Here is a 26,713-nt window from a genome sequence, read left to right on the forward strand (position 1 = left end):
TCTATAAAGCTTCTTTAAAGAAGCATATATCTACATACATAGATGGCACAGGTACTTTCTATAGTACAAGTAAAATACAATAACACGATTGATAGCAAACAACGCTGCCCTTTTTTAGACAGAAAAAGATTACTTCGAGTCTGAATGTACCTCGTCGTTATCAAATACCAACAACTGTCTTGCGAGCATCGAGTTGTCTTCCAGCCTTAGTTAATGTCATCTATAACCTAAAACAAGCATGGCAAATAGCCTATCGAGATGCGGGTGGTGCTATTGTATTGCAAACAACACAACTTGATTACTACATCGCTATTCTTTGGGTAAATCGACACATGTATGGACGAGTCTAATCTGAGTCTTGTATTCTAGTGTCTATTAGCTGGTTATTGGAGTTGGATTCTCGTCACAAGTATGATGGTACGTTGGCTTTATCATCATGAGATCAAACAAGCCATGATGCGTCTGGTCGCGCTAGTGATCATGATGAGCTGTATCTCTTATTTGTTCCATACACTATGGACAAACCCTATTGGTGTTCAACTCTCTCTTTGCTCTGTCTTGCTTGTGATCAACATGTGGACTATGAGCTCTCAGTCTTCATTGAGTCAAAAAATAGAGACCAAGGCACGCCTCGATCCACAAGCCAAATTGTTGCATCTCTTGTGTCCTTTGGTTATCGTGATGGTGTTATCTAGCCTGATGCTATCTCAACTTATCCACACCTATCAGTACACATCCAATTTACTTTTCTATTCAGATCAATTTGGCCTTGATCAGCATATGGCCAGTGGTGCTATGATTGTCTTGATCCTCAGTACATGGACACCCGAAGGTGCTCATAAGCGACAGGTATTGCGTCAATCCACACTGAAATGGGTAGATCATTATCGATTTGTGATGGGACAGCCTGACCATCTTGATCCAGCATGGATAGCAGAGTCAGAGACATACCATGACATCTTGTTTGTACCTGCACCTGATCTACACCACAGCCAGAAATTATTGTCAGCATGCCAATGGTCTACAGGTATTCAGTACGATTATCTGGTCAAGACAGAGGATGATGTGTTTGTTCGCTGGGATAAACTCAAGCAAGAATTGACGGAGACTGGCAAAAAAGATAACTATTGGAAGGGATTTGTGTATCGAAATATGCCTGTGGATCATGTCAGTAAAGACAAACAAGTACAGACGGATTATGGTATGCCTTTATTGCCTGCATTTACAAGTGGCACGCTTACGATTTTGTCTCGTCATCTGGTGGATAGGGTGGCACATACACAGCATCCTCGCCGCATGGTTGGCATCGACAGTATTGATCTTGCACTCTGGCTATTTGGGTTTGATGTACAGCCAATGCATGATAGACGCATACAAGATGATGAACATACCTGTGAGAAAGACATGATTGCGAAAAGAGTGCCTTATGCTCAATTTGAACAAGAGATACAAGCGATGTACACCTATGTACTTCAAAAGCGTTCTGTATGTCATGCATTGGATGCTCAGCAACACTGTGCTGTGTGCTACCCATGCCATGGCAAGCAAGATGATTGGCGATCCAAGGGCATCGTCTGCGATCCACAACGCGGTGTGTCTCCTGCTGTATCAGACTTTCAAACGATACCCAATTCACAAGTCAAAGACGAACTGGCTTCTTTAGGTGATCATGAACAATGGATCATTCAAGACGTATTGAGCACACATTCTTCTATTTACTCCAATGAGTCCAGTTGGCATTTACTCTATTGGGTCTGTTGGACCAGTGATCCTTCTACTTTTACAGACCGTCATTGGCGTGCTCTTGAGCTTGTATGGATCCATGAACCAGAAGCAGTGATTTTCATGATATCCAACACACTTCCACAAAGTTTCTTTAGAGATTATACACGCAGAGGCTATCAGATTGAAGTGGTTGAGTTCAACAAACAAAACTTACTGAACTGGCAGTGGTATTTTGGTCCAGGCACCCATGATTGGCTTCAGAGTTGGGACCGATGGGAGAAGGGTAAATTCTTTTACTGGCACTTGACAGACTATATTCGATGCCTCTTACTCTATAATTACGGTGGCACGTATATGGACATGGATGCACTCTGGATACGTGCACCACCTGATCAGCAGCTTGAATTCATTGGCTCAGATTACTCTCAAGTCCATTCAGACCGTGCATGGACATTGGATCAAGAAGGACTTTATCTGCCTCAAGGACTAATGCGCTTTAAACGGGGTTGGAAACTGTTTCGAGAGATGGCAGAAGGTGCATTTTCAGCCTACAATTATGATCCTGAATGCTTTAATTGTGGTGGACCCAAGGCAATTACTTCCTATGTGCGTGAACGACGCACAGTGCTTGAAGAGGGAGGGCTCACCATCTTGCCTCGTCAAGTACTCTATCCTTACAACTACCTCGAGATTCATAAGCTGTTACAGCCAAGTGCATTAGCAGAACAAGAACTCAAGACCAAGATTGAACCTTTCAGTTGGAACATTCACATGTTTGGTAAAATGACCAACCATTTACCTGTGCAGCCTCATAGTGTGATTGACCTTGTCTTTCAAAAGTTTGATCTCGATTTACCTCATCTCGATACACAGACCCATGCGATTGTTTCCTCGACACAATCGACTCAGGTCCCTATGCGTCTTGTGGCGCCTCGAGATTATGTCTATCGTGCTGTTTCTGATCGGATGCGACATGACGATCAGCAATCAGACAACCTGCTACGTTTACAACCTGCACCGGGTCATTTCCAAGGCCTGAATATTCTGTATGTGCGCGGTGGTCCTGATCGTATGGCCCAAGTGACCATCGATCTAGAGACAGCGATTGGTCGAACACGTATGCGCCATGGGATGTTTGAAAAGCATAAGCAGATCACAATGATGCAGGTCAATATGAAGCAAGTCAACAGTGTTCTTGGTTCACTTGAGTTTAGTCCTACCAAACTGATGTTGGCGAATGGTGGACGTGATCGCATCAAAATCAGTGTCACTTATCAACACATGGATGGCACTATAGAAACAGATCAAGCGCAGATTACAGTTATTGTCATGGAACCAGTGGAAGAAGATGAGCCCTTTAACGATAAAGAGCTCTTGGACCAAGTATTCCAATAAACTATTTATACATACCTGTGGCTTTGAAGGCTTTCTATTATTTATTTATTTTTCTTTCTCATTACACGATGGAGTCCTATTTAGCCAATATTGATACATACATGCAAGAACAACAACAAGAGGAAAAGAAAAGAAGTTCAACAGAACAAACACCTCCGTCGGACATACTTCCAGAATCCTTTGAGAACTTGTTTCCTGAACTTCCTCTTAATCCAATCATTCAACATGACTTTAACACTATTTATTTAACAGACCCTACGCATTTCCCCAGTATACATTACGCAACCCCTTTACCACCACCCTTATCTACCCTTTCACCTGAAGTGGATAGACCTGCTCGTAAGAAACCAGGTAGAAAACCCAACCCAGATTCACCCGCTTTACGCAAAGCACAAAACAGAGCTGCGCAACGTGCTTTTCGAGAACGCAAAGAACGTCATTTAAGAGATCTGGAAGCGACTATTCGTAACTTGCGTGAAGAACGCAATGCAGCCACACGTGAACTCGAAAGCATAAAACGTCAGATGGAAGGTTACAAGACAGAGAATTGGTACTTGAAAGGACTTGTCTTGACATTTCAATTTTTGTGTTGCATTAGTCGAGTGCATGTGCCTCCACATGCACCTTATTTATCTGAAGAAGCATTAAAAGAGTTTGCTCAAACAGCTCCTGATGCTGTTGAGGCCTATGTAAGTGCGTATGCAAAGAACAATAAGGATATCAAGACTACCGTGTTACAAAGAATATACCAAGAACAAGAAGAAGAAGAAACACCCCTTAAAGAACAACCTAAGCCATCGCCCTTGGAAACACAAGATACCCCTCCCAACACTAATATCAACAGTAGCATGGACGCTATTCAATACATTCGGTCCAAGCTAAACATAGATCCTGAACAAGACGCATCTGTAGAAGTACTACGGCCCACTATCTTACAACTGGCTATTCCACATGATCCTCGTATTGCTTTGATTCCTGTACCTCACCTAAGAGACCGTATGATTCTCTTTCGTAATCTGATGGATAACGATCGTTGCTTTTCCATCTTATTGAATGGATCTGTTTATCATGGTGGAGATCCTACCTTGGCTGCAAATTGGGAATTACCTGATGAACTGTTTAGCGAATTCTGGTATTTGACCATCAATTATGATGTTAGCAAGACAAACAAATGGAGGAGACTGAAAGGATTGCCTGACTTGTCTGTCGATGTTCAGCAGACTTCAAGTGAAGTAGTGGACCGAATCACGCGAGATATGGAAAGTATGGATGAAGCCACTAAGCTAAAAACGATTTATGATATTGTGATGCGATTACCACCTGAAAAAAGAGGCTACGTAGACCCACCTACACTAGGTATGTATCCTTTTTTGAAAATAGCATAAGCTGATGGGTTTTTATATAGAGAATATGGTGGATATGATGATGAAACTATAATAATAATAATAATAATAATAATAATAATAAAGCATTAAGCAACAGTAGCAGTACCTTTGACTGCTAAATGACCTGCACTGTTTGTGATCCAGAGTTCATATGTCTTGTCTTTTGATTGCCTGCCTGCTAATGTCAAGGGTTGATGGACATACAGAGGCATTAAGCATTTATATTCAAATGTGCTTAAGGGCCTATTTGTTTGTGTGCCTAGTAAATGCATCAATAATGTACCACTGAGAGGACCATGGACAAGACAGGCAGGATGCTTTTCGACTTGGGTTGCATACAGATGATCAAAGTGTATTTTATGCGAATTGAATGTCAGTGCAGAATACCGAAATAATAAGATGGAACTAGGTGTCATTGTTCTATAAAACCCAGGTGATTTCCTTACTACCACATAATGGTTATTGAAAGAGAGTCAATAGGAAAGTGATGAACTTGCCTTGAATACCTCGGGTTGTATTCGCTTCTTCTTGTGGAGGATGATAGACTAAGCAACGTTGTTCTTGCATAGACCAGCCCTTTTGATTCTCAATATCTTTGTTGATCCAGACCATCACAGACTCACCCAGACGCCCTTCTCTGACTTGAGCATGATCGAGTTGAGTGACCATCTTGACTTGATCGTCTATTTTTAATGGATTGGAAGGGTTCCATGTCATACGAGCACCTACCCACATGCGTTGAGAGAATGGAGGAGGAGGAAAAAACTCGGTCTCATATCCATCATGAGCAAGATCATGTTCTTGTGTACGGGGTGGAAAGTACACATGATGCCAACAAGGTGGGATGACAGTACCTGATGGTGGCATCTGATCATGCGCATCATGACCTAATGTGTTGGCTAAAAGGTTATAACGAGAAGGACTGATCGTATCAAATGTCGTTAGGACAGTTGCCTTTGTTTGTTTTTCCCATTCTTTAATACGTTGTGTTGAATAAGTACGTATTTTAATCCAATCTCTTTTTAACATGTTTTTTTTTTTTTTTTTATTGAGAAGGAAAAAAAAAAAAAAGATTATTTTTCTTCAGCTTTCAAAGCCTGTAATTCTTTGCATTGAGACTTGTGAGAAGCTCTATAGTCAGCTACTTGACATTCACGAGAACAATACCAAATGCTTCTACAAGCACCACAGGCCAAAAGAGGAGCATCGTTGTCTTTGAGATGAGTAGCAGCACAGTGAGAACAACGTTGAGGGTTAGGAGGGAAAGATTGATTTAAAATACCCGATTGAATCAATTGTTGCATTTTTTGATCCATTTGTCTCTTGGGAGCATAGAGACTGATTAAGCGTTCAGCTTCTTCTGGTGATTCATGGGCCAAAATGGCATTACGTTTTGTCTCACTTAAACCTGTGTTGGCACCATACAGTTCCTTAAAGTTTTCTTCAGCCTTCTTGGCCTTTTGGTAATATTCACGGGCTTCAGGCTTTCTCTTTTTGAAGTTGACAAGCACAGAAAGAGCATAGAGAGCATGTACAGTTTCATTGGATTCAGCATGGCCGTTTTGAAGATAGAGTTTGTAGTTCTTGATGGCATTTTCACGTTCGTTTTCCATGCTCAAGTAAACAGAACCAAGCACAAAATAAGCTACAGCGAACTTGGGGTCTCTTTCTAAAGCCTTTTCTAAATCCTTGATACCAAGTCTATAGAAAAAATTAACATCCTTTCTTCTTTTTTTTTTTTTTCTTTTTCTTACCTAAGCTTATTCATAGAGAGATAACAAGATGCACGAAGGAAAAAGACGCGTGCAGGGAGATCAGGGTATGTATCAATAGCCAATGTTAATGTAGTAATACTATTGATCATCAATAAACCCTCTCTATTGCCATCATTGTATGACTTACCAGTGCTTAAATTGTTTACCCACCAACAAAATCCAAGCAGAGAACAAGAGACTGTCCTTGACAAAGAAACCTTCTTTTTGTTCTTCAGGAATGTTCTTCAATAAGACTTTTTCGTATTGTTGACCCAAAATAAGGATACGTTCAGACATAGGGGCAGCTCTGTCGTCCATCAACCAGGCCTGCACCATGGTTTCAGAGGCTGTCTTGATATCTTCCTCATGCTTCTCCAACACATCATCTTCAAGAGAGCGAGGAACAGTCATACAGAGTTCATAACCTTTACGGAAGAGTTCTTTGGCGTCTCTGTAGTTCTTTGCGTCAGGGTCAGTTGACTTGTCAGCATTACCGCGAGCTTCTAATAAGTCATAAGGCACAATACGTTGAGAACCTTCCAAGAAGCGATCTTGGTATTCAGTGTTTTCAGGTACTTGTTCAGTAGCAGGGGGATTGGCAACAACTTCAGTCATGGTAATAAAATATATATATATATAAAAAAAAAAAAAAAAGCAAGAAAGAGAAATTCAGTTGACATATACTTTTTTAATGCTTTGTGTGACTTGAAATAATTAACATTTCCTTAGGAACCAATAAGAAGTTGCCGTGGCATCATAGGTATTGCTTTCTCTTTTGTAATTTTAATTGAATCACTAAATCTTGTGTCTTTTTATAAAAATCAACCTTATTTTGGCTATCACTGACTAGAATAGGATGAGATAAAGGAATCATAAGTTGGTTGAGTGTGATTTGATGTGGTTCAATATCGACTGTCCAGTGGCGTGCGTTCTAAGCGTAACATTAGTGTTTCATTTATGCATGTTTGTTTGGGATGTTTACTGTATCAGGCATTGGAATTACAATTGTGAGGAATTCTGATTCTACGAACATAGTGTATGGCTGCTTGGGTTTAGACATCACAGACGATAACAAAGAAGGCTTTGGCAAACGCAATACACGTGTTGGTATCTTTCCAATGCATTTTGTGTTTGGCATAGTGAATTCTCGACTGAGTGAGACAGACAAGAGATCCTCCACGTATTCCATCGCTAATTCCAAAATATACAGTCTAAAATCCAGATCTTTTTCACTTCTTAAGTAAGGTTGTGTATGAACACAAGCATCCATGACAAGGGCATCTAAACAAGGCATAAAGTGAATAGAGAACATAGGAAGAGAATACTCTTACTTTTTTCATCATAGCGTAATTGTCCCATACTCAGGGGTACTTTATAGTTTGAATTGGGATCTGCATTTAATGCTTTCTGAATTTCCTTTTCGTCAGTTAAAGGTGGTGCAGGAATAGCAGACGCGTAACAGATATTGATATAAACAACTGTGTTGACTGCATACTGCTTGGATTGAATGACACGTGTCTTGCACACAAAGCCAGGTTGAGGTTGTACATTGACTGTATTAAAGTCTTGCTTGGTTGCTTGGTTTAAAAAGTGAGCTGCTAAACGTTCAAAGGCTTCAGGATCAGCTTGAGAAGAAAGCTGATCTAACAAAGCTGTCTTTTCTTCTTGTGTAAGTTGCTCAAAGTCTTTTTTAGGCTTTTCTATTAAAAACGGATTTTGGTCTTCAGTCACTTCGAGAATAGGCATTGAAAAAGAAAAAGAAGGAAACAAAGAAAGAAAGAAAGAAAGAAAAATATTTTTTTTTGACACCTCTATTGTGCAACAAGATAAAAGGTTACATCTCAATTAATCTATTTATATTTAGTTTCCCTTTTCTTTTCTCTTTCTATTATGACTCCATTCTATACTTTAATACAGGTAAAATAGAAGCTATGGTTCAAAAGTATTCACGAAAAAGAGTAGCAAAGACAGTTTTATTGGTGGTTGGGTCATGTCTGTGTCTTTTTCAATGGACTTGTCTATTTCAGTTCTGTCTTGTCATTTCATCCTAATACAGCATGCTATAAACGCGCTTATCTTGGTGCTTTAGTATCGTATGCTATTGTGATTTATAATTCAATAGGTGTAAGTAACAAACATCTTATACACAACCATCTCAACTCTGAATTAGGTGACGCATACTTCACTCAATAGAACCTTTTTATCTGATGAAAACGTACATTACTTTGTGATTGCCTTTTATTGGTTTTCATGTCCTCCTATGACAGGTAAAAAAAAAAAAAAAAAAAAAAAGAAGCATCTTATAACCTATGTGCTTAGTGACATTGATTCCCTTTTTTATTTTCTCGCTATTTCATACACTGGCATTTATCAGAACACATTTATTCCACACTTATATACCCACTTGTTCTCTAGTGTCTCAATTGGATTCGAACATCAAGTACTTTATTGACCATCAACATAAGCATGCCATGTATTATGTTGCTTATATTGAAGTGGTCGTGATTATGACCAGAATTGCGTTGGGTGTGATAATGTAAGGCAACACAGAAACATGCTTGTATTGACTTTGTGTTTAGATGGCATACGTCTGTATTGGCATTGATTGTGTTTACTCACTTTATTCGATTACGGTACTGTTTATCGAGTTATACACAAGAAGCAGTACATACCGCTGTATTTTATTTGGACGATCTATTGCTGGCAAGAAACAATCCTTCTCCTACAGTGATATCTCATATTTATTCTAGTATCAAACGACTTGTTGTACGCTATGCGCATATACAATAAAGCCTCTTTGCATAAATACAAGTCACAGAACGCGATAAATGAAAAAAAAAAAAATCAAAACACGTCTTTTTATTTTTTCGTTATCATGTCAGAGAGTCAAGTTCATTTACTTCCTTTTTCAGTGGATAAAGAAGGATCCATCAATACAAAAACGTATCTTCATATTGAGAAACAACAAGATCATTATGAGACAGTAATACATGGTAGAAGACTCATTGGCCATCAAGTGTATTTAAACACACCAACACAAGGTAAACAAAACAAACTCGAGTGGTGTTTATTCAAAAGAAATAGGTCAAGTATGGACTAAACAAGAAGAAGATGAAGAAGAAGATGAAGAAGAAAATAAAGTATGGCATAAATCAAACATAACCATACAAGACTTTATTTTATGGAAAAAAGATACAGCCCCTGATACACAAGATCCACGTATAAACGCATTAAAACAATGGATTCCTATCTCTCAAGCAGTAAGGTATAATAGAAGCGAGTTTATGTAGACTAAATTTAGTCATGATAGATTCATACGCCTATTCCACTTCCTAAATCGTAGTGGAATACTTATCAAGTCGAATATCCAAATAACGTCCACCATACATATAACCATGAAATTTCTCTGTGTACAGACATGAATAAAAAGGCATTACTTTTCTTTTAACTTACCAATCGCTTTTTCACACGTAGTTGCGTCTTCAAACCGCACAAAACCAGAGCCTTTAGGATGACCATTGACTGTCAGTATTTCGGATCGAATCACAGGTCCAACATGTCTAAACAAATCAATCAAATCCTGCCATGTAGTTGAAAAGGGCAACTAATAATAATAAAAAGATGAGTTTGATTGTCGATCAGATAAGACATACGTTATTCACAAAGATCTGATTATGTCCATGCGTAGGTAAATTAGCAGCAGGTCCACCCACAAAAGAATAGACAGGAGGAGGTGGAGGCAAATGCATGGGTGCCTGTGTTTCACCATATCGATAGACATGTTGTTGATAGGTTGGTATGGACTCTAAAGAAGATGAAGAAGGAGGCGGAGGTGGGGGATGAGAAGGATAACTTAAAGTAGGCGTTATCTCATGGATAGGCTCTATATGGGTTATTGGTGTGGGTACTGGAGGCAAGGCAACAGGAACAGGAGTACTCGTTGTAGGGTTTATACGAGGAGCATCCATCGAATGTCTTGGGACATGAGAAGGAAGAGGAGGTCGATTGCTCATGGGTGCTGGAGCACTTTTCTCTATATATCTTCCTTCTTCTACTTGAAGTTGATGTCCTTGCCACTCATAACCATGGAACATTTCTAGACGGTGAGTAGATAGACCACCTCTTATGCTGTAGCTTACCAATGGCTATTTTAGCATACCGAGCATCATCGAAAATGACTGTACCATGTCCATTAGATCTTCTTGAACCAGCGTCCGTATGAATATCTGTATGCAACACGCGTCCTGCCTTTCTAAACAAATCCTTCATGTCTTGCCAACTAGCATTCAATGGTAACTATGAGATATGTCAATCGAATGCTATGATAGCAACCACTTATTCTATACCAACGTTGCTAACATGAAGTCGACAATCATCGGGAGCATCGCGAGGGTCTTTAGGCAGACTCAAATGTTCATACTCGCGATCCTCTCTGATAAATACAGGTCTGCCCATAAACTCAGTTTTATTCATCGTATGAATAGCGCGTCTTGCGTCTTCTGGAAATCGATATTCAACCACACTATGGGAATATTTCAGTATATACACTCCCTCCACGTCTCTGATTTACCCGCATCCTTTCGATCGACCATTGGCCATTTTCAACACGTCTACATGAACCACTTGTCCCGCTAATGATGCAACATGAGTTTATGACAGCAAATAAATAGAATTTACCTTCTCTCATAAAATCCTTTAATTGAGGCCAAGTGACATCAAACGACAAATTACTCACATACACTCGACAATCTTTATTCGGTCTTCCACGTCGCATAGGAGGAGAGCGCGACCTGTATCGACGTAAAGGTCGAGGAAGAGGAGGAGGTGACCGAGAATAATAACGACGACGGTATCCTCCATTATTACTTCTATAAGGAGGAGGCGAATTAGAAGGAGATCGACGTCTTCTACGAGAATAAGAAGGCGAGCGAGAACGAGAGTAAGAAGGTGAGCGAGACCTTGAACTACGCGGTGAATAAGAACGACCGTGTCTTGGTGAATGTGGCCTCATGACAGGCAAAAAAAAAAAAAAAAAAAGAAAAAATAAAGAAAAAAAGAGAAAAAACAACTGTCACTGTCTTTATTATTATTTTTGAAACCGAACCCAAGTAGCATTCTGTTCTTGTGTGTTCATTTCACCCATGGTGTTAAACACAACTTCCCAGTTCTCTAACGTCTTCCTCACACTAGCTGAATTTTCTGTTAGTGCTTGCATGCCTTGCGATAATTGGCGTAGTTTATGAACCATATCGACACTCAACTGTCTTATTTTCATCGTTTCTTCTACTTCCCGCTGCTTCTTTTGAACGAGATCTAGTATGGCTTGTGAAGCACGATCGGTATTTGTTATTGTTTGTTCATTGGATTGTGAAGGTAGCAGTGTTGGTGGGGGAAGTGGGGGAGGTGGGGGAGTGGTTGATCGTAGGGTGTTTCTTGGATTGGATCGTCTCATGCTTTTAGAAAATAAAGATAAAGAAACGCGTTTTGTAATCTCAGAAAGGAAATTATAAAAAGAGAAGAGCATGAAAGAGATGATCCAAAAGATGATCAAATGTGCTTATGATACTTTAACCAATGTAGAGAGGGTTGTAAGGATACATCTCATTCAAAACTTAAGAAAACAATATACTGCTTTGATTTCTTGTTAATATAAAAATCGTTCTAACGTACTTGTGCACACACAAATCATTGCATCTTTAAAATTAGAGACACTAGTAATTCAATTAGGAGATGTATACTGAAAAAATCAATTGAACTAGGAGTAATCACAAGCATTTAAATTCATGTAGAAAACATTCAGAAATGAGTCAAGCAACATGATTTAGACAGCATTCAACGTTGATTTTCTTGAGCTCTTTTGTATAAAATTAGGGTCGAGAACAAGTTCTCAAAGTTTAAACTGGTAAATTACCTGAAAAAAGAGGATACACAGACAATTGATTCTTTCGTTACTTTGTTAATAGATTCATGATGAAGTTGGTTGTTGGGCGTTGGATAATATCAAGAAAGCTAGGCTTGTGTCTTAATTAGTAGATTAAACTGTGTAGAGCTATTTTATGTACTCATTGCCTTTTGTACATTTGCGAAAATAAAAAGAAGTGCAAAAGAGAAATGAAGCGAGCTTTTTGACAGGTATAAAGGTGTAGATAAATAGATAGAGCAAATGAAAGGCTTTTCTCAAGACACTATGTCATTAGATCATACAAATGACTTTATACCTTTTGAGCTCAATATATTCTTTACCGTAATAAAAACCGAGTGATCAAATTGAGATCCTTGAATATAAGGAAGTCGGTACCATGTTTAGGGTATCTTCTAAAAACTATATTTCATACAACATGCATCATAAAGTGAAAGTGAATCTTCATCACTTTGACATCTTTTTCATAAGCAAGTGCTCTCTTTCTTCGATTTAAGAGGGATCGGGTGTCTTTTTAACAAGCTATTTTATTTGAATGAACAGTTTAATATTACATTAATTGCTTAGGCAGAAACACCAGGGAAATAGATGTTTCAACATGAAAGAAGACATGTCTTCTTCTATTTCATAAGCCTATAAAAACAGCATAAAGTTTGTTTGTACATGCCTAAGTGCTCTAAATTCCTACAAACAGTATTTGCTATCGTATGTGGTATCTTTGGAATTGGTTTGGGCGAGAAAAAGCGACTTGTGAAAAATGGCCATTTTTGGCCTCGTATCCAAAGGGTACTAGTCGTGAAAATATTCAACCTGACAACTCTTTTAGCCTCTTTGGAATGCTACAAGACGAAAAATGGAGCTACCGACAAGACTGAATACTCAAAATGCGTGCCAGAGACTGTAGTTTTTGGTGAATGTGTTTTCCTGCTGATTGTACTATGAAGATGATGAGGTATGAGTGAAAAACCTGGAAAACATTTCTGTCTATTTGCTCAACATTTTAGCAGCAAAGTTGTTGCGTTTTTTACAGCAATAAGCTCAGAAAGCAAGTATCTATAACTTCTGTCACTGTATCAAAGCCAGACAACTGCGGCTTTATGCGGGATGAAGAACTGGAATTTCCCTATTTCAATCTCCACATGCTGCCATCCTGTATGCTCCATGTCTATTTACTCCCACATTTACATCATAAAGTGTCTATATTTCTATCTTCCTGTGTTCTTTAGCATCCACAATAGCACATCTACTTTATATAACTCTATGGCCTATATATTTTATATGACATCTAGAGCAAAAACGTTCAAGATACTGCTTAAATGCACCAATCTTTGATGGGCCATTGCTCGACAACCAGATTATCAAGCAGTCCATTTTTTCGTTTGGAACATATTCTTTCGAGCCAAGGAATCGAATGGTACCATTGGCTTGGCCGTTGTGTGAGATTTATGATTTTGACCCATGAAGGATCACGAGAGGTCCGTGAAGATATATATATATATATAAAACTGATCCAACCGAAATCAGACAAGACCATCTCTAGGTACTTCTAATAAAAATAGAGCGAGTTCGCTAAGATGAAAACATTGAATTGATTTGAATATTGATCTCAAATCTACATTCAAAGTTTGTTATACACTGTAATCAGTACAAAAGAGGTCATTTCAAAAAAAATTGATAAAATAGTTGCTATTTGCTCTTACTAAACATTTGGTACCTTTGAGGCCTTTTTGATATAGTAAAGAAAGCTCCAATTTATCATATGTATTCAAACAAATAAGTTGTGATTTATTAGTATGGAGCAAATTTAAAATTGATTTTTTTCTAAAAGTGCTTTAATGTATAACGAATAAAGTAGCCTTGGATTGTAGACAGACATTGAAAGCTTTTTTTGAACCTCAAATTTAATTTATACAGAGTGACAAGAAAACAAGCTAGAACGAATAGATATTCAATCACTGAAACAAATTAGTTTGGTCTAATATATTATGTTACGCATTCGTAAACAAGAAAGTTGGTTTTTTCTTTATTTGATATGCAGTTTCTAGAAAATCTAGAGTTTGTCATTAGGATGTAAATTGAGCATCATTCTTTGAGAGTATTAATAAAATTGAAATTGACTTTTCAGCTACAATTGAAACCTTCTAAAGACAAGTCCATTAGACTGCTCAATGTTTTAATACATCAACTAAAACCTTAAAGAATCAGCTTGATTTACATGATTTTTAGGAAGGCGATCGATTTTAACATCAAGGCAAGAGAAAGCAGTAATCTGATCTTAACTCTTGAATAGCTTTTAGTCATACTATAAATGCACGTTTGGTTTTTTATATTTTTTGATAGATAGCATTTGTAGTGTTTGCATTAACAGAATTCAATTATAAAAAAGTTCAATTGACATTTAAAGACAAGAAGAGAGATAATGATCAGTCTTATCGAAATGTTGTTGAAAGTATCAGAATGAACATGACTACTATTTAACTTCTGCTTTACTAAATGCCATTATGGTTTCAAAAAAAAAGCAATTGATATTAATCGAAAAAAACTAGCGTTCAATTACTACTTTTTGCAAAATAAAGATTATGTATATCGCTTCTCTGTAATAAGTAAATATTTATCGAAAGCGATATGATTGTGCATGTGACCAATATAATATTTGGCATCTTAGCTGTCCCACATCAATGCAGTGTGTAACCAACTTGAGTTAAAAAAAAAAAAAAAAAAAAAAGAGCACTCTATAGCACCACTTAAGATAGAAATCAAGAATGCATGCCATCATTTAAATTCAAGATTTGTAATCATTCAAGAAATGAAGTGCTTGCACATAACCATAGCTTGCAAAAGAAAAAAAGTAGCAGTAAATCGCCTAGCCTTTTAAGGCCTTATTCCCTGAAAGTCGATCAAAGGATTTACTTTAGAAAAAGAGGGTGGGAAATGTATTTCAACTTTTTCATTGCTCCGGAAATAGCATAAACAACTCGTGGTAAAAAACATTTAGCTCATTTATGATACATTATTTGAGTCACGTGATCATAAGGGAAAGCAGCTTGTGTCACAGCTATTATCTGATAACAGTCTGCCGTTTGAATCTTATTTGTGGGAAATTATATCTCAACGGCTTATTTTATTGGTGATATAAGCTGATTGTAATCGAATTAAATTGAAGCGTACCACAAAAGTCTTGATTTAAATACTTTTGATTTGTTTTTTTGTTGAGGTAGCCGATTCCTTTTTCTCTATATGTCGATCGTGTTGAACTTAATCTTGACTCGTACTCTTTGTTTGTTTACTAAATTTAAACGAGCGGTGACAAAATCAAGTATAAGCACATATATGCAAGCAATGTTAGTCTATTTTTCTTTTTCCATAAAAGTAAAGACATGTCAAAGAAACTAAAAAAAAAAATTTTCGTTGGATCCGGCATTAGCGGACTTTTTTGGTTTCTGCTTTACTGAGTTACAGAAGATTGAATCATCGCTCGAACCTTGTAAAGAATTTTATAGCTTCTATATCCCCGTTTTTCTTTTTCTTTTCTTTTTTCTCCTTTTTCATTTTTGTTATGCCTGACAGTGATCAAAAGATGATACAAGCTGAACAGGGCAATATTCGGCCCATGACACCCAACAATAATGACCCAATGAGAGTGTTTGACAATGAAAAAGTCGAGATCTATGATCAATCACACGTTTCTTTTGAAAGCATACCCAGCCGAAGCTATACTGCACCCACTGAGCCCAAACCTCATAGAGGTTTGAATGCTCGTCACATTCAAATGATTTCCCTCGGTGGTTGTATTGGGCAAGTAGCAATGTATATTTCTCACGATGTACTTACTATTCTACCTTGTAGTACTGGTTTGTTCTTGAACTCTGGACAAAACATTTCTGAGGTAAATATGATATGTCAAATAGACAAATTTACTAAACAACATTTTTTTAGGCTGGTCCTGCAGGTGCATTGATTGCCTATTGTGTCAGTAAGTAACAACAAAGAAAATCCTAAATATAATTTCTCACAATTAATTTTTATTTAGTTGGTTTAATGGTACTACAGAACAACAATATATGCAGGCTTCAAGTCGTGAGATCTAACTCTAACATTTTATAGGTTTACTGTCTTATGACTTGTCTTGGCGAAATGTCAACTTATATGCCAGGTAAAGTAAACAAGAAAAAAAGAAAAGAAAAAGCTTACATGTTTAATAGTCTCTGGTTCTTTTAATCACTATGCTACACGTTTTGTTGACCCAGCTTTGGGTTTCGCCCTTGGTTGGAATTATTGGTATGATCGAACACGATAATATTAGATAAAGTTTTATTAACCTGATTAATGTAGGCTTTCGGTAAGCAACGCAATGCTTCTTTTTTTTTTTTCTGAACTTACTCATTTTATTTCCTTTTTCATCTTATTTCTCTCTTTCTTTGTTTAGTGGGTAAAGTAGTACATAACTTAAAATGAAAGACAACTTTTATTAATTTCCTATAAAAACCTTTTATAGGCTGTTACTATTGCTACTGGTAAACTCTCCATTCCTTCGTTGGGTATGATATATATATTAACACTTTATTATAGAAATTTCTGCTGCTGCGACTATCATCAATTGGTGGAAGCCAGTTATGCCTGATCCTGCTTGGTCCACCATTTTTATGCTTTTGGTTTTGGCAATTAACTTGGTTGGGGTGAAGCTTTATGGTGAATTAGAATACTGGTTTGCTTTACTCAAAATTTTAATTGTTATTGTCTTTATCATTATTGGTAAGATACTGCTTTGTATGATAGTTGATACACTGACATATATCCACTTCTAGCTTTGTGTGTCACAACTGGCGGTCTTGGTGACCAAGTTATTGGCTTCAAATACTGGAGTGATCCCGGAGCCTTTGTGAATGGTGGTCTTGGTACATTGAACGTCTTACTCTCTGCTGGTTTCTCTTTCATGGGTACTGAAATTGTCGGTATCACTGCTGGTGAAGCAAAGAACCCTACCAGAACTGTTCCCCGTGCTATTCGTAACACTTTCTGGCGTATTATCTTTTTCTATATCATCACTATCTTCTTGTTAGGCATGTGTCTTCCTTACAACAACCCCAACTTGGCCAATTCCAATGGTGATCCAGGCACTGCTTCCTTCACTCTTGTCTTTAGTCTTGCTGGTATTGAAGTTGGTGCCCACATCATCAATGCTGTCATTTTGGTCAGTGTCCTGTCTGCTGCCAACTCTTCTCTTTATACTTGTTCTCGTACTCTTTTGGGTCTTGCCAAGGATGGTAATGCTCCTCGCTTCATGGGCAACTTAAACCGTTGGGGTGCTCCTTACTGGGCTGTCATTATCTCTTCTATCATTGGTTTCCTTTGTGTCTTTGTCTCTATCTATAGTGCCTCTGTTGCCTTTGTTTGGTTCTTGAGTGTTACTGCTGTCAGTGGCTTCATTAGTTGGTGGGGTATTGCTGTTGTTCACATTCGTTTTAGACGTGCCTTTAAGGCACAAGGTCGTAGCATGGAAGATTTGCCCTACAAGGCTTTCTGTTACCCTTGGACTTCTATCATCGCTATTGCCTTAACTACCTTTGTTACCTTTGGTCAAGGTTATACTTCATTCACACCTACATTTGATGCTGTTAATTTTGTTACTGCTTACATCGGTCTTGTCCCTGTTGCTGTCTGGTATATTGGTTACAAGATCATTAGAAAATCAAAACTTGTTCCTTTGAAGGAAGTTGACTTTGATACAGGTCGTGTTACACACCTTGATATTGAGAAAGACAAGGAAATGGATGAAATTTTGCCTTGGTACAGAAAAGCACTTTCTTGGATCCTGTAAAATAAAAGAAAGAAGAGTCCATTCTTGCTGTAACACTACCATCTTCACTAATATTTACTATATAATCCTCTTTTTAATTAAACTATTGCTGTAGACATTTTATATATATATATATATATCTATGTATTTTTTTTTCTCTGCCTTTATTTTCTTATTACACTGTATCGTCGCTATTAAACATGTGTTAGTCAACTATCAAACAATTAGATCGTTTCTTACTATAGACAATAAAATTAGAATGACATATAACACAAATTCAGTTATTTTACCTGGAAGGCCCATGCTGTCTTTTTAGGTGAATTCGAAGCCCCTTTGATGTATAAATCATTATCTGGTGGAAGTTCCTATAAACGATCCAAAATGATGCTATAAATATCCGCTTAAATCAATGATCCTTACTTTCTTGGTGCAACTTGATATCATAGAGATAATGGATAAGCAGACGTGTGCCACCGTTTGAACAGGCGACCAGTCTTTATAGAGAATGTTGAGACAAATGTGTCCATTTGAGTAAATCTATATGATCAATTCCTATACATTTACTCTTCCTTTCTATGTGTCTCTCTAAATGACTTACACTTTTTTTTTTGAACACTATTATTTTCTTTGATCGCAATATTTTATGTATTACTTACTGGGGATGAACTGGTATATAAGGCTTGATAAAGACAACATCAGGTGCTTCCAATGGATACTGTGGTGTAAACCGAAATTCTAATTTGAATTCCTCTCCCTATGATGAATATGTTCAATTCATTTTGTTCAAAGCAATGAATGATTGTAACAAACCTCATAAATAGTACCTGGTGCGCCTCTTAAACGCAAACGCCATCTATATAACAAAATTGTCAATAAAAAGAAACACATGTAGCTGTTGGCCTACTTTTTTAGGTTGTCTGCTTCTTCTACCTCAACACCTTCTGGAGGATTTTTATTAAGATCTAGAAAAAAGACTTGAGAAATCAAGAATATATATATATATATGTACCTTTGAGTTCTTTTGTAAGCCTCTTTGTATAAATAGAAGCCATGTTCGTGTATAGAAAAAAGAAAGAAAGAAAGAAAAAAAGAATAGTAGCGGCATAAGCACTTTTTTTTTTTCTTGTGCTGATATTAAAAAAAAAACTTAGTTTGATTTCTAACCTGTGTTTTATTCTATTTTTATTAACATTGTTACTATACTTTTTTTCTCCACACTTGGTCGCATACTTGAACAACTTCCCACATGGGGCGAACGTCGTGTACGCGTAGAATATTAGCTTTGCCGGCAACACAAGCAGCCGCTGCACCTGCAGTGCCAAATGTTCGCTTTTCAGCCTCTTTGACACCAGTGACGCCACCAATAAATTTCTTGCGGCTGATGCCTACCAGAGAAGGAAAACCGCGTAACAAAGAATCTTGTCCCTCAGACATGTCTCCCAAATGACGCAGTAATTCAAAATCTTGCTCAGCTGTCTTTGCAAACCCTACACCTGGATCCACAATAATATTCCAACGATGGACACCTGCAGCAATAGCACGTTCAACAAGAAGGTGTAATACATGCGTCACATCATCCACTACATCATCATTTTCATACGTTGTGTTCTCGGTAGACATCATGGTTTGAGCATCACCACGCATATGCATTAAACAGACAGGTACATTACAATCAGCCATGACCTTGAGCATATTGGGATCACGAGAACCACCACTGATGTCGTTGATCAGATCAGCACCAGCCTTGACGGCAGCTTCAGCAACAGAAGCACGGAAAGTATCAATAGAAATAGGCAAATCGAAACCAGAGGCACGTAATTGCTTGATCACAGGCACCACACGGCGAATCTCTTCATCTTCAGGAAAAGTATCATCAGCACCAGGTCGAGTAGACATACCACCCACATCAATGATATCAGCGCCTTCTTCTTTCATTTTCCAGGCAGCAGCAACAGCAGATTCAAGATCATTGTGCTTGCCACCGTCAGAGAAACTATCGGGTGTTGTGTTGAGTATACCCATAATGTATGTCTTTTCATTCCAACGCCACAATTTGTTTTGTTGAATAGGTGATACTTTATCGATCTTCAATGGACCTTCTTTGCTTTCAGCTGTGACTTTGAGTAACTGAGATAGCAGTTGCCCATTTGTCTTAAATAGACGAGGATGTTCCATATCACGAGCGATATCATTCAAAGGCCAGAGGACAAATTCGCGTTCCTGAATAGACTTGTGAGGAATGGTGAGCACTTCTCCGTCATCTAGCACTAAATCATTGTAGAATAAAATATCGAGATCAATAGGACGAGGTCCATTGCGGAAACTGGGTAGACGACCCAATGTGTTTTCAGTATCTTTTAGTTTCTTCAAAAGAACATGTGGATCCAGACAAGTAGCAATCTTACAGACACCATTTAAAAAGGCTGGTTGTTCAGTGTAGTACATAGGGGGTGTTTCGTACAGGAAACTTGTGTCGAGGACAGCACTGCTACATTCACTCTCCAGTAGTGCAAGAGCCTTGTTAATATTATCCACACGATCACCGATATTAGAACCAAATGCAATATAGGCTGTTTGGTTATAGTTGGCAGGCACCTCTTTACTGTAGTGCAACATACTGTCATAATGAATAAACTTTTGACCTGCTTTCTTTTCTTCTTCAATCGTCTGCTTTAACCAAATACGATCACGAGTGACTTCAAGACCAGAGCAATCAGCAAACAAAATAGCACTTGGTTTTTCAACGCGAACAGACACTTTGTTGACATGGCATTTCTCTAAAGCCAAACGGGCCACTGTCACACCAAAGGCCTCGATCGTCTTGTATCCAGAGGCTTCGATATGACGAGTCAATGTACGTACAATGGTTCTCAAGTTATGAGATTTGTTTTGTTCAGCAAAGATATCACCATAAGGTAAAGAGGAAGGGTATACTTTGAGATTGATAATCACTACTTGCTTTTCCTCTCGTTCCCAAGGATTGACACCCACAATAGTATGTAAACGTAGATCACGTACAAAAATCTCATCTTTTACACCCAAACCTGACACTTCCCCTGTTGTTTCTACTACATCTTTATCTAGATTTTGGTAGTCTTCAATGGCTCGAGTCAATTTGACACCAGAAGCAGCAGCATGCAGCAATGCCTTGGGTTGTTCTACTGTCACTTGTGTTCTTGCAGCACCAAATTGGACACAACCTAATTTGACAACAGCATGTGCCAGAGCTTCAAGGGAAGAAAAGGTGCTTGTTTCTCCTAGCTTTGTGATAGCCTTGGTTACATGGCCATAATGGATTGTATTTGTGACATGGTCTGTATTTCCTGCAGCTGTGATATCTGTATGCAACTCAACTGTGATAGCCACTGGTTGAGATTTGAGTCTTTGCCAGGCTTCTACACCAGCTACGTTCTTTAAAACGAGGTTTTTAATCAAGATTTTATCGTATTGCTTCTCTTCCATGGTTGCAAAAAAGAGGGAATGAAAAAAATGAAAAAAAAAATTAGATCAAGATGTCTTAATTATCCAAAGAGAGATGTGCGAAAAAATCAATGCTTATGTGACTGTATTACTAGCCAATCAGAGTATCACTTTCTTTAGATTTGCGCAATGATCAGGATTCTGATGTATGTCATTGGCTGCAGAAAACAAGACATCTTTATGCGAATGTAGCTTATTTTGAAACCCTCAAAATGCAACTCAATTCAAGAGAAAAAAAAAGACACTCGATAAACACATGAGTGTTCTTGAAATAAATTCTTTGCTAATCAAACAAAAAGCTTATTGTATATATATAGTCTCAAAAGGGAATGTTTCACATCGAGAAAAAGAAAAAAAAATGAAAATACTTTTGTCTTCTTTTCTCTTTTCCTCTCTGATTTTTTTTTTGCATTAGTAAACAATGAGTCCTTATACCGGTAGAGACATTGCTCTCTTTATTATTGCCTTCTTTTTCCCTCCTGCCGCAGTAGCCATCAAGACTGGATGCAGTATCGATTTACTTATTAATATTTGTCTTTGTGCACTTGGTGCTGTGCCAGGTATTATTCATGGCTTTTATATAGTACATAAATACAATGAAAATATTGAAGACCTTGAATCGGGTGGACTTCAATATGAACGACTGCCAGCAGAAGATCCTTCTAGAGTTGTTTATGGTTCAACAGGGCCGAATTAGGCTCCCTTTAAAAATAAAAATAAATAAAAAATGAACATGTAAACATTTACTAGTCAGTATAAGATTTCTCTTTTTTTTTATTCAATGAAATAGGAAAAAAATACTTTTTTTTTTTTTTTTTTTTTTTTTACAAGGCGCGATTATTTTTTTTTTTAGAAAAAAAAAACTACACCTTTTTATTGTAAAAAAAGATATATACAAGGTAAATTTAGATTTCCGCGACGCGCTCCAAAAAAAAACGCGGTAGTTTTTTATATTTAAAAAAAAAGGCAATGAATTAAGAAGTATCATAGTAAGGAAATATTCCTTTCCCTTTCTTTCTTTCCTTTTCCTTTTATTTCTTTACTAGAAAAAAAAAACAATAAATTTATGTGTAGTAATATGAGCACTCATTCACATTTACATCGTCATAAACAAGACATTTCAAAGGTAATTTGATTATGACGATGATGATTTCATTTACTAAATATCAAAACACAGCACTTAGAGTCATTACAAGCTAGGCTCGAATTTGCTCGCTTTAAACTTCGAAATGGCTGGCAAACCAATACATTTGGCGATGTAGAATATTTCTGGAAGCAAAGACAGAGACAAACAATCAAGGAAATCCCAGTACCAAGATTTACTCAGCAAGACATCATTGAGAGAAAAACCTGTCAGCTGGCTAAAAGAGGAAGACCTTCAAAAGCAAACTCGGCACTGAATCGTTCAACACCTTCTCTGTCCATAAATAAAAAGCAACATGCAATCAAAAAGCAACAATTTGCATCTCAACATGAATCCATACATCAACCAACTTATCACTTTCATCATTATGATCAAGAGAATTGGAATACAGATAAACCTGGACGTCTAACTAGAAACTATTCTGTGTCTTCCTTTGATGAATCTCGAGTGCCTTCTGATCCAGACGATGAACCATCTATCGTCAACAATTCTTTGGATTATCTGTCCTATGCCATTGCTATGAAAGAACACCAGAGAGAGAGACAAAACAGTGAGCAAATGATTGAAGAGCCTACTTTACTTGAAGATGATGAAGATGAAGATGAAGATACAGATCATAACTTGAGAGATGATGTGAGCCCTGACTGGACTAGAACAAGTAGACTTCGACTGTCACTGTCGATACCCAACCAACCATATAGCCAACACAAGAGTCCTGATGTATCAAATACATCGTCTCCTTTATCAGCAACAAATGCTGCTGCAGAGGCCATGCTGATGTTTGTTCATACAGAAAAAAATCAACAGGATTAATATATATCTTTATTTTGTAATATAATAACCATGTAAAAATATTGTTCTCATTCTTGTATTAAACTTGTCTAAATGAATTTGTCGATAAGACAGCTTATTTGTTACCATTTAACTAAGTCGCGAGCTACTTAATTGTTGAAGTTCGATAAATTAGCAGTTGCTGTACAATAAAAGCTATCAAACGATTGATAAAAAGTGCTTCATAAACAAATAACATTAGAGCTATACGTGCATCTTCCTTTTTAAGTTGTAAAATTAAACAATGGACTATTCTTTCCTCCCTGTCCTTTGTGCAAGAGCTGAAGTTAAGGAGGTATGAGGCAACTGGAAAGACTTCTGAGAAGGCGCAACACCCTTGTTAGGTCACTATGACCCAGCTCGTATTCCTGAAAGCATTACTGAATAAAACTACCAAACTCTTAAGAAAAGAAACCCTGTTGACTCGGTTATATCTTGGTGAAACTGCAATGACAGAGGTAAAAATAAAAAACAAATGATTGAGCCAACTTGATTCTCTGCCAGTGTCAGGATTGAATAGAACAAAAGTCGTAGTGTCCCAATTTCTACTCTTACATAAGAATACTGCAACTTACAATTCTCTTAATCAATTCCTTTGTTTGGCTTTGGTGTACATGTATATTTTCTTGTATTTCAACGAACACAAATGTCGACAAAAATTAGAGATTCGGTGTCACAATACTCCCATAAGATAGCCAATTAAGCTACGCTCATTGGTCATAAGTCACGTGACGTGCATAATTATATATCTGTGTATTAAATAAGTGTCCAATTTCAGCAACTAGCCCGGTTGGCCCAATTGGATAAGGCATCCGTCTTCTAAACGGAAGATTACGGGTTCGACCCCCGTACTGGGTTCTTTGTTTTTCTCTTTTTACTCTACTTTCGGACACATACTTTTTGATGTGTCAATATTTACTTTTTTTTGTTTCAAAAATGTACGTTCCCCTTTTCTTTTTCAAACTGAAGTATGGAGCGCGCAGATACTGATGTTCACCAACAAAACCAAAGTATTTCTTTTGAACTTCAGGAACATGACATCACCGAGATCGGCGAAGAAGACAGTAGTGATGAATCGATGATCGATATTGAAAACGATCTTATCAATGAAATTCACGAGATCATAGACGACAACAGCGAGGTAGCCAATAGCCAACAGAAAGCTGTAGGAGAAATAAAAGAAGTTGAGGCAGAAAGTGAAGAAGAAAGCTCAGCACCTAAAGAACAGCTTGTCTGCACAGATACACGCTCCATGGATGATGATTTTATCAGTTTAAAGCGTTTTCGTGAAGACGGAACAGAAGAAGAGCATAAAGAACGTAATAAGCGCATGCATGGTTCTGGCATCCTATTTACTCGAGAAGCCTATCAGAAATACACTACAACAGAGGAAGTAGATAAAGAATACAAGCATGATTGGCAAGCCATTTTACAGCTGGAAGAATGGATTGAACAAGAAGGCATTGTGCCACGACAGCCAAAACAAGTTGAACCAGAACCAGCTAAGGTTCCTGAAGCATCTGTCTTACCGTTACCTGTGGTTGAAGCAGAACCAGCTCCTGACAATGTGCCCCATATTGGGACAAGCCCATTAGATGCATTAATGATGAAAGAAAAAAAGGGAAGAGTAACAAGACAACAAAAGCAGAGAATGAATGACTTAAAAATTGCTGCAATGGCCGCTGGCAACAACGGACAATCTCCTTCTTCATCATCATCAGAGCGCTATTCTCGATATACAAAAGAAGAACACATTAAGTTTATTGCTATCAATGAAAAAAAGAAAAAAGTAACTTCCTTTTCTGCTATAATACACATACTCAGACTGTCGTTTTCTTTAGGGTATTGAAATATCTGAATTGGATGATCAATGGTTTAGAGATGTATGTCAAGGATTAGCAGTAGAAAAAGATGAATTTATGAAAGATCAATGCGCAAAAGCAGTAGAATCTGGCATTTATAGCACTTCAAATCCTAAAGTAGAGCAAATGTTTCAAAATTATTATAAACTAGAATTAGAAAGACTAAAGCTATACCCAGTAAGTGCATCGGTCTTAATACAAAGATGACCAATACTTGATTTATAGCAATTTTACAAATACTTCCACCTGCTTAATCTTGTGCCTGACCCACGAAATGAAAAATCGCTCTTGTTGTTTAAGAGAAGCTTGGGATCCAAAGTAAGTTAATAGGCATTGTGTCTTTTTATTCATACTGTTAGGGTCAAATCGCACCTTGTAATCCTAAAGTTTTTGATACGCCAAGGAAAATGGACCTCTTTAAACAATACATGCAGACAGAACCACAAGATGAAGGCATTGATTATTACCAAAAGAAAATGCCTCCTGCCATTTCTAAGGATTCTACAGCAACTACATTAGCATCAGAAACGAAACCAGATATTGTGATATCAATTGAATGTTTGATAGACTTGATTCAGTTGATGCATTCTTTCTCTTTTGATATGCTTATGCCCATCACAGTTGTTAAAAATGAAAAGGGGACCAACACTATATTTTTTGATCACGCCTTACCTCAGCAGACAGCGACACCTCGAGACAGAAACAAAATCGTCTACGATTTAGCTTTCAAGAGTTTATGCTTAGATTGGGAGAAAAGACACTCTGTACAAATCAATGTCGATAAACAAAATACTGATACAGAAGAAAATCTTCAATACAATCTTTGGAGTTTTGGAGAATTGTCTATCCTTATTCGACATCAACTTGATGGTGAACTCAAGGTATGCATATATATATATATATAAAGAAGCTGGATCTGATAAAAAACAGAGTCAAGATAAGAAAGCATTCGATAAAAAAGTGCTAATCAATACCAAATTGGAATATTTGACTGAAGATTTAAAAGAAATAGTAACACCAATGGAAAGAGCTACTAACTGGATTCGATCTTATGTGGGTGGACATGCTACTCTTTTAGAAGGAAGAATTGACGTGATCAAGAATATACTGATGAAGGTAGAACATAAACAAATGCTGAATATTATGGGAGAGAATTGGAGACCAGCTTATGAAAGTGATACACTTTTGCATATTCTCTCAAAGATTTACAAGTAAGTTTGTTCATTAATAATCACTGTACTAATCCTTCAATAGAACTCTTGAACCTGGTACTTACGTCTTGAGACGTAAAGCCGGAGATCGCAACTTATTGATCTATCAAAGCACACAAGAAAATAATAATCCAGATATGAATTTATACACACATTTTAAGCCTAAGCCAGACATGGGCAACATAGAGTCTTGTTATGTCCCTGCCTGG

General features: G+C 37.4%; 16 protein-coding genes and 1 non-coding gene across 17 annotated transcripts; 10 read left to right on the forward strand and 7 right to left on the reverse strand.

Moving 5' to 3' along the window:
• The first annotated feature begins 1 nt into the window (after window position 1).
• On the forward strand, window positions 2-3,470 carry B0P05DRAFT_41190 (uncharacterized protein). The gene is made up of 3 exons (XM_051573684.1): window positions 2-51; window positions 96-320; window positions 370-3,470. The coding sequence occupies exons 1-3, from the start codon at window positions 43-45 to the stop codon at window positions 3,118-3,120; spliced, it is 2,985 nt and encodes a 994-aa protein (XP_051436288.1). The 5' UTR covers window positions 2-42; the 3' UTR covers window positions 3,121-3,470.
• On the forward strand, window positions 3,459-4,340 carry B0P05DRAFT_458047 (uncharacterized protein; the record flags this gene model as incomplete). The annotated part of the gene is made up of 1 exon (XM_051573967.1): window positions 3,459-4,340. A coding segment is annotated over one exon (882 nt), but the record flags the coding sequence as incomplete, so codon positions are not given.
• Window positions 4,341-4,553: 213 nt separating this feature from the next.
• B0P05DRAFT_535851 (uncharacterized protein) lies at window positions 4,554-5,589 on the reverse strand. The gene is made up of 2 exons (XM_051577489.1): window positions 5,003-5,589; window positions 4,554-4,950 (listed from the first exon to the last, which is right to left on the reverse strand). The coding sequence occupies exons 1-2, from the start codon at window positions 5,532-5,534 to the stop codon at window positions 4,592-4,594; spliced, it is 891 nt and encodes a 296-aa protein (XP_051436290.1). The 5' UTR covers window positions 5,535-5,589; the 3' UTR covers window positions 4,554-4,591.
• On the reverse strand, window positions 5,544-6,906 carry B0P05DRAFT_535852 (uncharacterized protein). Its single transcript, XM_051577490.1, has 3 exons — window positions 6,408-6,906; window positions 6,260-6,358; window positions 5,544-6,206 (listed from the first exon to the last, which is right to left on the reverse strand). The coding sequence occupies exons 1-3, from the start codon at window positions 6,872-6,874 to the stop codon at window positions 5,579-5,581; spliced, it is 1,194 nt and encodes a 397-aa protein (XP_051436291.1). The 5' UTR covers window positions 6,875-6,906; the 3' UTR covers window positions 5,544-5,578.
• Window positions 6,907-6,929: 23 nt separating this feature from the next.
• B0P05DRAFT_535856 (pre-RNA processing PIH1/Nop17-domain-containing protein) lies at window positions 6,930-8,067 on the reverse strand. Its single transcript, XM_051577491.1, has 2 exons — window positions 7,591-8,067; window positions 6,930-7,540 (listed from the first exon to the last, which is right to left on the reverse strand). Exons 1-2 carry the CDS (start codon window positions 8,003-8,005, stop codon window positions 7,215-7,217), a joined length of 741 nt encoding a protein of 246 aa, XP_051436292.1. The 5' UTR covers window positions 8,006-8,067; the 3' UTR covers window positions 6,930-7,214.
• Window positions 8,029-9,074, forward strand: B0P05DRAFT_535858 (uncharacterized protein). The gene is made up of 5 exons (XM_051577492.1): window positions 8,029-8,176; window positions 8,222-8,383; window positions 8,430-8,526; window positions 8,579-8,795; window positions 8,839-9,074. Exons 1-5 carry the CDS (start codon window positions 8,150-8,152, stop codon window positions 9,047-9,049), a joined length of 714 nt encoding a protein of 237 aa, XP_051436293.1. The 5' UTR covers window positions 8,029-8,149; the 3' UTR covers window positions 9,050-9,074.
• Window positions 9,075-9,112: 38 nt separating this feature from the next.
• On the forward strand, window positions 9,113-9,723 carry B0P05DRAFT_41334 (uncharacterized protein). Its single transcript, XM_051573685.1, has 2 exons — window positions 9,113-9,300; window positions 9,344-9,723. The coding sequence occupies exons 1-2, from the start codon at window positions 9,135-9,137 to the stop codon at window positions 9,547-9,549; spliced, it is 372 nt and encodes a 123-aa protein (XP_051436294.1). The 5' UTR covers window positions 9,113-9,134; the 3' UTR covers window positions 9,550-9,723.
• Window positions 9,113-11,287, reverse strand: B0P05DRAFT_535864 (uncharacterized protein). Its single transcript, XM_051577493.1, has 7 exons — window positions 10,937-11,287; window positions 10,830-10,890; window positions 10,610-10,781; window positions 10,399-10,555; window positions 9,913-10,355; window positions 9,713-9,863; window positions 9,113-9,665 (listed from the first exon to the last, which is right to left on the reverse strand). The coding sequence occupies exons 1-7, from the start codon at window positions 11,268-11,270 to the stop codon at window positions 9,592-9,594; spliced, it is 1,392 nt and encodes a 463-aa protein (XP_051436295.1). The 5' UTR covers window positions 11,271-11,287; the 3' UTR covers window positions 9,113-9,591.
• A 23-nt stretch (window positions 11,288-11,310) lies between these two features.
• Window positions 11,311-11,751, reverse strand: B0P05DRAFT_535872 (uncharacterized protein). The gene has a single exon (XM_051577494.1). The coding sequence runs from the start codon at window positions 11,709-11,711 to the stop codon at window positions 11,346-11,348; it is 366 nt and encodes a 121-aa protein (XP_051436296.1). The 5' UTR covers window positions 11,712-11,751; the 3' UTR covers window positions 11,311-11,345.
• Window positions 11,752-15,735: 3,984 nt separating this feature from the next.
• Window positions 15,736-17,997, forward strand: B0P05DRAFT_570432 (amino acid permease/ SLC12A domain-containing protein; the record flags this gene model as incomplete). The annotated part of the gene is made up of 10 exons (XM_051581309.1): window positions 15,736-15,986; window positions 16,026-16,065; window positions 16,116-16,152; window positions 16,210-16,256; window positions 16,284-16,332; window positions 16,382-16,457; window positions 16,512-16,518; window positions 16,675-16,717; window positions 16,749-16,931; window positions 16,985-17,997. 10 exons carry the CDS (start codon window positions 15,736-15,738, stop codon window positions 17,995-17,997), a joined length of 1,746 nt encoding a protein of 581 aa, XP_051436297.1.
• A 260-nt stretch (window positions 17,998-18,257) lies between these two features.
• Window positions 18,258-19,028, reverse strand: B0P05DRAFT_466998 (ubiquitin-conjugating enzyme E2 W; the record flags this gene model as incomplete). Its single annotated transcript, XM_051574363.1, has 6 exons — window positions 18,258-18,341; window positions 18,397-18,513; window positions 18,644-18,730; window positions 18,787-18,829; window positions 18,881-18,938; window positions 18,986-19,028. The coding sequence occupies 6 exons, from the start codon at window positions 19,026-19,028 to the stop codon at window positions 18,258-18,260; spliced, it is 432 nt and encodes a 143-aa protein (XP_051436298.1).
• A 99-nt stretch (window positions 19,029-19,127) lies between these two features.
• B0P05DRAFT_535905 (Dihydropteroate synthase-like protein) lies at window positions 19,128-21,489 on the reverse strand. The gene has a single exon (XM_051577495.1). The coding sequence runs from the start codon at window positions 21,436-21,438 to the stop codon at window positions 19,174-19,176; it is 2,265 nt and encodes a 754-aa protein (XP_051436299.1). The 5' UTR covers window positions 21,439-21,489; the 3' UTR covers window positions 19,128-19,173.
• Window positions 21,490-21,820: 331 nt separating this feature from the next.
• B0P05DRAFT_535906 (uncharacterized protein) lies at window positions 21,821-22,202 on the forward strand. The gene has a single exon (XM_051577496.1). The coding sequence runs from the start codon at window positions 21,878-21,880 to the stop codon at window positions 22,151-22,153; it is 276 nt and encodes a 91-aa protein (XP_051436300.1). The 5' UTR covers window positions 21,821-21,877; the 3' UTR covers window positions 22,154-22,202.
• A 332-nt stretch (window positions 22,203-22,534) lies between these two features.
• On the forward strand, window positions 22,535-23,413 carry B0P05DRAFT_585799 (uncharacterized protein; the record flags this gene model as incomplete). Its single annotated transcript, XM_051582472.1, has 2 exons — window positions 22,535-22,582; window positions 22,634-23,413. The coding sequence occupies 2 exons, from the start codon at window positions 22,535-22,537 to the stop codon at window positions 23,411-23,413; spliced, it is 828 nt and encodes a 275-aa protein (XP_051436301.1).
• Window positions 23,414-24,215: 802 nt separating this feature from the next.
• B0P05DRAFT_t37 lies at window positions 24,216-24,289 on the forward strand. Its single transcript has one exon. It is a non-coding gene; the product is annotated as a tRNA-Arg (tRNA).
• Window positions 24,290-24,350: 61 nt separating this feature from the next.
• On the forward strand, window positions 24,351-25,640 carry B0P05DRAFT_41551 (uncharacterized protein). The gene has a single exon (XM_051573686.1). It carries the CDS (start codon window positions 24,402-24,404, stop codon window positions 25,278-25,280), a length of 879 nt encoding a protein of 292 aa, XP_051436302.1. The 5' UTR covers window positions 24,351-24,401; the 3' UTR covers window positions 25,281-25,640.
• Window positions 25,641-25,901: 261 nt separating this feature from the next.
• B0P05DRAFT_467318 (uncharacterized protein) lies at window positions 25,902-26,508 on the forward strand (the record flags this gene model as incomplete). The annotated part of the gene is made up of 2 exons (XM_051574374.1): window positions 25,902-26,174; window positions 26,236-26,508. 2 exons carry the CDS (start codon window positions 25,902-25,904, stop codon window positions 26,506-26,508), a joined length of 546 nt encoding a protein of 181 aa, XP_051436303.1.
• Between the last annotated feature and the right edge of the window lie 205 nt (window positions 26,509-26,713).

Source organism: Gilbertella persicaria (genome assembly GCF_025201335.1).
Source record: "Gilbertella persicaria strain CBS 190.32 chromosome Unknown B0P05scaffold_13, whole genome shotgun sequence".
Taxonomy (NCBI): domain Eukaryota; kingdom Fungi; phylum Mucoromycota; class Mucoromycetes; order Mucorales; family Choanephoraceae; genus Gilbertella; species Gilbertella persicaria.